Source organism: Pygoscelis adeliae, unplaced genomic scaffold (genome assembly GCF_000699105.1).
Source record: "Pygoscelis adeliae isolate BGI_AS28 unplaced genomic scaffold, ASM69910v1 Scaffold342, whole genome shotgun sequence".
Lineage (NCBI taxonomy): Eukaryota > Metazoa > Chordata > Aves > Sphenisciformes > Spheniscidae > Pygoscelis > Pygoscelis adeliae.
Window position 1 is genome coordinate 1023586 of NW_008824437.1, and position 7365 is coordinate 1030950.

The 7365-nt window shown below is 43.5% G+C and overlaps 1 protein-coding gene across 1 annotated transcript in view; it reads left to right on the forward strand.

The window, feature by feature from the left end:
- The window catches only part of COL22A1 (collagen, type XXII, alpha 1), a 215563-nt gene that overhangs the window by 119378 nt on the left and 88820 nt on the right, over positions 1–7365 (forward strand). Inside the window, exons 15-18 of the mRNA XM_009320934.1 lie at positions 667–720; positions 2541–2594; positions 3018–3026; positions 4708–4743. Of these exons, the coding sequence (XP_009319209.1) occupies positions 667–720; positions 2541–2594; positions 3018–3026; positions 4708–4743 (153 nt within the window). The remainder of the gene's footprint in view (positions 1–666; positions 721–2540; positions 2595–3017; positions 3027–4707; positions 4744–7365) is intronic.

Consider the following 7365-nt stretch of genomic DNA (forward strand, 5'->3'; position numbering starts at 1 on the left):
GACTAGTCTGAAACTGCAGCAAGGAAAAGTCAGGTTTAGATACAGGGAAAAAAAACGTATCTTCAGGTATTAAAAATAAAGTAGTGGAATAGATTGCCTGTGGACTTTGTGGACTGTCCAACTCTGAAGACATATAGGAATGGATTAATTGTTCCCCCAGGTTATGGAAAGCAAAGGTGAAAAATGAAAGGTTTTTCTTAACTGGGTAAAAATGAGCTATTGCTGGATTGTGGATTCATTATTTTTGTAAGAGCTGTTCCGGGCTGATGTTCCCCTGGTGCTCTTTGTCCAGTTTGCATGAACCCACCTCAGCAGGCAGAGGAAGGATGCCCACGTGGAAAGCTGGCACACAACTGCTTCTTGTCTCTAAATTCACATCCCAGGTATTTGGTGCTAAGTTTTCTAGATAGACAAGTGCCAACACTTAGCAAAGTTAGAGAGAATAAAAGTTTCCTACTAACTATACTTGGTTCACATCCTTGTTACTGGACGGAGGCTCTCAGCAACTTTTCATAGTACAGATGGGGGGACTTTAGCCATTTTCTCTATTGGGCTGGCTTGAATTTCTCTCCTTATTCCTTACTCTTGGAGTGGACATCTCTTGCAGAATGGTGACTTAAACACCACAGATTTGAGTTATAGTGGTTCCTTCTCTTCTTTCTCCAGGGAGAACAAGGCCTAGATGGGTTCCCTGGCAAGCCAGGTGTGGAGGGGAAACAGGTACGTGGCAAATACTCAACGACTGGAGGCTTTTCTTTGGAATGAGTGGAAGTTTGACTCCACAACTGAGACTTATCGTGGGTGGCTGCTGAGTCATGGCAGGACCCCGCTGCATCAGCAGTTTCTATGCTCCTTATTCTAAGGATCTTTGTTGGCACAGTTTTCTTTTTTTTGTTTGTTTGGTTTTAAAATTCAATTGTAATGACATATACACTTGAAGGAAATGCCAGTCCTTTAAACATGATAGGTTAGATGTTTGTCTTAATTTTCATTAAAGACATAAGGAAGCACATATAAAAATTCAGTTGTTTAAGCCTGATTTTTATAAACTTTTTTTTCCCCTCCCTGAACATGAAAGGGGGAGAACTGGATTTAATATATTTGGTTTGTTTTCAATAAGAAAGGCTTGGAACTATTTACATTTTTAAGACAAGATGAAACCAGAAAATGGTCTAAAAGACCAGTACGTTTCTGCTGATTAGACAGATAATGCTTTGTCTAAAATTGCTATCTGTAGATCCCACAAGACTGTTTTCATTACTCAGGGTATGATACCTAATGAGAGGCATCCTTCACTCCCAAGGATCTTCTGGGCTAAATAGCAAAGGACAGAGTAAGAAGCAGAGGCTAAAAAGTGATTTGCCAAAAGCCATGCAGCTAATCATTGCCACCCTTGAGCCTGAAGCCTCCAGGCTGCTGTGTCTGCATTCTATTCACTAGCCCTTGCTGTTTCCCTCTCTGGAAAGGATCATCCGGAGGCACGTTTTTGCATTTGCAGAGGTGGAGGAGCTGCACGTCAAATCCTCAGGATAGCTCGTCTTCAGGTGGTTGGTCCTGCTGCTCACACAGACAAAGTGGCTGCTGGGGTCTGACCTGAACGTGCTTTACAAGCACAGCAGCCACGTGCTGCCCGAGTGCCTTGCTCTCGCTCTTTTAGCAGCTGGAGTTTCAACTTGATTTTGTTGAGAAGTATTTTTGTTTCCATATCAGACATGTCTTTTGTATTTAGATGGCGAGGTATAGTGTCATTAGCAATATCTTAATCGCTGTTAAATCTACATCTTCCTCTCTGTGAGGTGATAAAGATTGTTACACTAAATTTTTCTCTGTTTGCCCATGGGGGATTTGAGAGTTGATCATCGCTTTCTCTCTGCTCTGTTCCTCAGCCACCGTTTACCCTATACTAAGAAGTATTAGTCTAGTTAGTGTTTATCACTATCCTTATAAGATGGAAATGTTTTCTGGTGCTCGATGCAGCACTGGAATCACAATGAACTATGTTCACTATGCCCATTACATTGTTTATGGGACTGGTTTATACTTGCAGCGAATGTGGATGAAGTGAGAAATTTCAGAGGGATGTGAAGGTGGATGCTGATTGTTTACTACTTCTAAGGAACAATTTCTCCAAGTGACACCCTATTACAGAAGTTAGGTTTTTCTGAAGTTTTTTTTGTCTTTTTCATGTCTAGACACCTAGCAGCGGGCAAATCCTCATGCCTGAATTTTATCCTTAACTTTGTGTTTGACACTGATGTACTCCCTGAACTGCAATCCTTCTGAACCAGCTGAAATTGGATTGCTGTTATCATGGCTGCTGTGGCGTCTCCGTCCTTATTCCCCTTCCTCTCTATGCAGCAGAGCCAAAGCAGCCTTGTGTGTTGTATTAGCTCCTACCCCGGTGCAACGGGACATAACTGTTTGTGCTGTCCATACCCAAACCTGCAGCCTTATGTTTATCCTGTACTGTAAGGGAATTGCGACTGATGACCTGCAGTATGTAAACAAAAGATTTTTCTCTCCGTTTTACCTGTTTATAGGGCCCTGCTGGCAGCCCGGGCCCTCCAGGTGCCAGTGGGACCAAAGGAGAAAAGGTGAGTTGGGATGGGATGCACGAGAGGGGTTTGGACGCACATTTGTTAATTCCTTCTTGGGCCCCCAGTGCTGGAAATATCAGGGCTATTGGCCTAATATTTATCTCATTTGTGTATAAGTGAAGTTTATATGCATTTAAATGTTTCACTTTTCTGATGTTGCTTCACCGCTCACCCCCCCACCAGTGGGATGGGGGAGAGAATCGGAAGGGTAAAAGTGAGAAAACTCGTGGGTTGAGATAAAAACAGTTTAATAGGTAGAGCAACAGTCACGCACGCAAGAAAAGCAAAACAAAGGAATTAATTCACTACTAGTTGGTAGAGCATGGGAAGTTGGAAAGTCCTTGACTAGTATAAACACTACCTAGCAACAACTGAAAACATCAATGTGTTATCAACATTGTTCTCACCCTAAATCCAAAGCACAGCACTGTACCAGCTACTAGGAAGGAAATTAACTCTATCCCTCTCATTTGTGTATAAGTGAAGTTTATATGCATTTAAATGTTTCACTTTTCTGATGTTGCTTCACTCTGCAATGGGTATAAGTGAGTGTTAAATCATGCCTGGTTATAGCTCCTCTACTCTTGGTTTAACCCTCACAGTGGGAGTAGAAGAAAGTAGAGAGTAGTTTAGCTCAGGAAATCTTCCTCACCTAAAAAAGGTGAGTAGAAGTGTCAATATGTTTGTGTAGATGCCGGTTTTCTGACCCAGGAGATGTAGAATTGACTAAGAAAATATCAACCAAACAAGCCCAACCCTTCTACCTGCAAAATAATTATTAACTGCTCTCAGCAGCAATTTTGACCTCATTATTTTACAGAGTTGTTAGAGTTTCCAGGGCAGCCTTATGTTTCCCTCTCTGCTAGAGGTGACGTGGTTTTGGTATTTCCTACCTAGTTCTTTGGCATGAGTGGAGAGGCATGCCCAGTTCTGGATTTTCTTTCTCATTTTCTCCTCCAGATAAGGCAGTGAGCCTTATCCAAGGATGCAGAGATCAGAAGCAAATCTCTCTATTTCCCATTACTTTCCCACTCAGATTCAACAGCTGTAGGTGAGCAGAAGCAACTACAAGCAGGGCACATCCACTGTGGTGATAAGCACCGACAAGATCTTTGTGCTCCAGCATGTGTGCAGTAGAGAGCAGTCTTGAGTTCGTAACACTTCATCTATATCTCTGAAGTGGCTGCATGTGGTGCTTCCAGAAGATATTTACCTCCTTGCTCCATTACTTTCAGGGCAGCTGATGTGTGTCTCTTCAGTCCTTGTGCCATAGTATGGATTTTCTTTAGAATAAATAACAAATAGTAATTAAACTTGCCTTAAGAGGAAATAGCATGAAAGATATGTGGGGTCATTCAGAGACCTACATGAGTAATGAATAAAATAGAGAGTGAAAGGAAGCTATATGATAATTTTTGCATTAGTTTGTGCCTAAAGTAAAGGAGATACCTTCTGGAGGCTTAGTCTTAGAGCATAATAAATAGTGGACACTGCTGGAAAAAAATGTGCTGGAACGAACTGATAGCCTAGATGGCAATAAATCCTGTGAAGAGGGTGTAGCATCCCAGTGTCCTGCAAACACTTATAGCATGATTCTGCTCTATCAAATGACTTGGGGAAAATGGTGCCATTTCTCACTTTTTTTTCTTTTTGCAAAGAATTTTTGCTCATTAACAAACAAAAGCATTTTGCCCCCTAAATATCATTCCTGCAGAGTCTGTTAGGGATCTGAGCATCAGTCAGGTTTATTTGTGTGGTATGTGTTCACCAATTATAAGATTTTTGAAGCTCAATTTCAATGTTATGGTGCATCCAATGCTTCATTCATTTTAAGTCACTAAATGTCATTAAAATCAATGTGTAACATCACAGTAACACACAACACATCCAGTTCCCTCATGTATTAACCTAGAGAGCCGGGAAAGCAGAGTTAATTGGGATTGCATGTTCATAGCTATTAATTATGGGCTGGTATTGAAAATGAGAATGTACAACAGCAGTTGGAAAACATGCTCGGAGGTTTGCTTCTGTTTGTGTTATGTTATATATTGTGCTATGTTGTGTTCTGTGTTATGTTATGATTTTTCATTTCTTCCGTGTTTCCCTGCAGGGTGAACCAGGACTTCCAGGATTGCCTGGCTCGTCAGTAAGGATTTTTTTAGCTTTCTCAAACATTGTAGGCATTATTGCATGAGAAGAGAAGGTGGAAGCTGGGGGTGGGAGGATTTTACTAAATGAGAGATGTTCTTAAATGTTTTTTCAAAAAAAAGTGAAGTTTAAGGCAGTGAAGATTTTTGAAGAAGGCAAGTGATGGGTTCCAACAAGGAGATGTACTGCCACAATTTTGGGAGATTTTGAAATGTGAAGATTAGGACTTGAAGAGGCAATGAAAGCATTGCCTCAGGTGCATCAGAGAGAGAGATACTGTGACAGGACTGTGTGGTTTCCAGGACAGTTGTTGAGTTGATGCCTAGTGGCCTTTGGAAAGTAGAGCCTGTGAAAGTTACAAAAGCAAATGAAAGTTCAGAATCGAGTTGAATTACTGAGTGCCTTTGTCATGGGCTGGATGTGAGAGTTGGGAGGGGAGAAGAAAAAGGAAATTTCTGATGAGGGGGAATGATCTTTCCTTGTGTTACATCTGAAAAAGTCCTGGTGGAATGTGAGACAACTAGGACCTGATGTGCTGAAATCAGGAAAGCAGTGATAAAAAAGCAAACCAAGAAAATAGGAGAGGGGGGTTGATCTTTCCTGTGGCTCTAAATTTACATGCCTTTGTGCATCCCTCTGCCTTCAGCAATGCCTTCAGTGACCCCAGAGGCATCACTAGCAGGGACATAAGGATGTCCAGAGGTTAGTATTGTATGTATGAAGAGGTCATCTCCAAGTGAATGGAGAAAGAAGAATTACTGTAAAGTATGCAGAGGAGAGGTCTAGAATTGAGTTTTGCAGGGGCTGGTAACAAAGCAGTTGGGGAGTATCCCTTTTTCTTTCTGTGGTGGGTTGACCTTGGTTGGATGCCAGGTGCCCACCAAGCAGCTCTATCACTCACCCTCCTCAGCTGGACAGGGGGAGAAAAATATGAGGAAAGGCTTGTGGATCGAGATAAGGACAGGGAAATCACTCAGCAGTTACTATCACAGGCAAAACAGACTCGACTTAGGGAAATTAATTTAATTTATTACCAATCAAAATCAGAGTAGGGTAATGAGAAATAAAACCTAAATCATGAAACACCTTCCCCCCACTCCTCCCTTCTTCCTGGGCTCAACTTCACTCCCAATTTCTCTACCTCCTCCCCCCGAGCAGCTCAGGGGGATGGGGAATGGGGGTTGCGATCAATTCATCACACGGTGTCTCTGGCGATCCTTCCTCCTCACATTGTTCCTCTGCTCCAGCGTGGGGTCCTTCCCATGGGATACAGTCCTCCATCAACTTCTCCAACGTGGGTCTTTCCCATGGGCTGCAGTTCTTCACGAACTGCTCCAGCGTGGGTCCTTTCCATGTGTCCTTTCCACGGGGTGCAGTCCTTCAGGAACAGACTGCTCCAGCGTGGGTCCCCCATGGGGTCACAAGTCTTGCCAGCAAACCTGCTCCAGCGTGGGCTCCTCTCTCCATGGGTCCACAGGTCCTGCCAGGAGCCTGCTTCAGCACAGGCTCTCCACAGGGTCACAGCCTCCTTCAGGCACATCAACCTGTTACAGTGTGGGGTCCTCCATGGGCTGCAGGGGGACAGCCTGCCTCACCATGGTCATCACCACGGGCTGCAGGGGAATCTCTGCTCCAGTGCCTGGAACACCTCCTTCCCCCTCCTTCACTGACCTTGGTGTCTGCAGAGTTGTTTCTCTCATTTATTCTTACTCCTCTCTCCGGCTGCTGTTGCCCAGAAGTTTTTTTCCCCCTTCTTAAACACGTTGAGGCACCACCACAGTTGCTGATGGGCTTGGCCTTGGCCAGCGGCAAGTCCATCTTGGAGCCGACCAGCATTGGCTCTGTCAGACATAGGGGAAGCTTCTAGCAACTTCCCACAGAAGCCACCCCTGTAGCCCCCCCACTACCAAAACCTTGCACACAAACCCAATGCTTTAAAAAAAAAAAAAGGGTTAAAATTAGGAAACAGCACTCTCGGACTATTGGTGGAAAGCATTAAAGGGCCGCTGAGACCAGCAACATCAACTGTAGCACTGTGCCAAAGAAGGACTGGGTGCTAAAGACAAGAATGAGAAGCTCCCTGGTCATCATGAGAAAGGCAGAAGGCAATTTCCTTACCCAGAATGTGGTAGAAAGCAAAGGAGGGAGAAAGAGGAAGCTCTGAAAAAAACCTGTTTGGGTAAGAGCCTTTTACTGTCCTGCTTAAATGTGAAATTAGTGATGTGACAGTAGTTGCCAAGAGATTTTGAAAGTTATGTATAAAACCTGAAAATGAGCCTAAAGTTTCAGGAGGTGGGTGGAAAACAGGCCGAGAAGACTGACAGCTGTCAGTCACAGCCACCGTGGCTTGCATCGAGGAGCTGAAGGAAGGTCTGAATCATGCAGCATATCCAAAGTCAGCCTGCTGTTTTTATGATGCCTTCTTCATTCAATATGACTTTGTAATTTAAAATAAGACGAGAGCCAGGGAACTTACTAACTTATTTATACCAATGAGATAATGCATTCAGTTCTCACTGTTCACACAGCCACAAAAATCACTTTGTAGGTAACTGAGGGAGCAAACCTTGTGTCGGTCTGAGCTGTTTAAACAGAAGATGTACCCCAGCCTGCAGCAGGA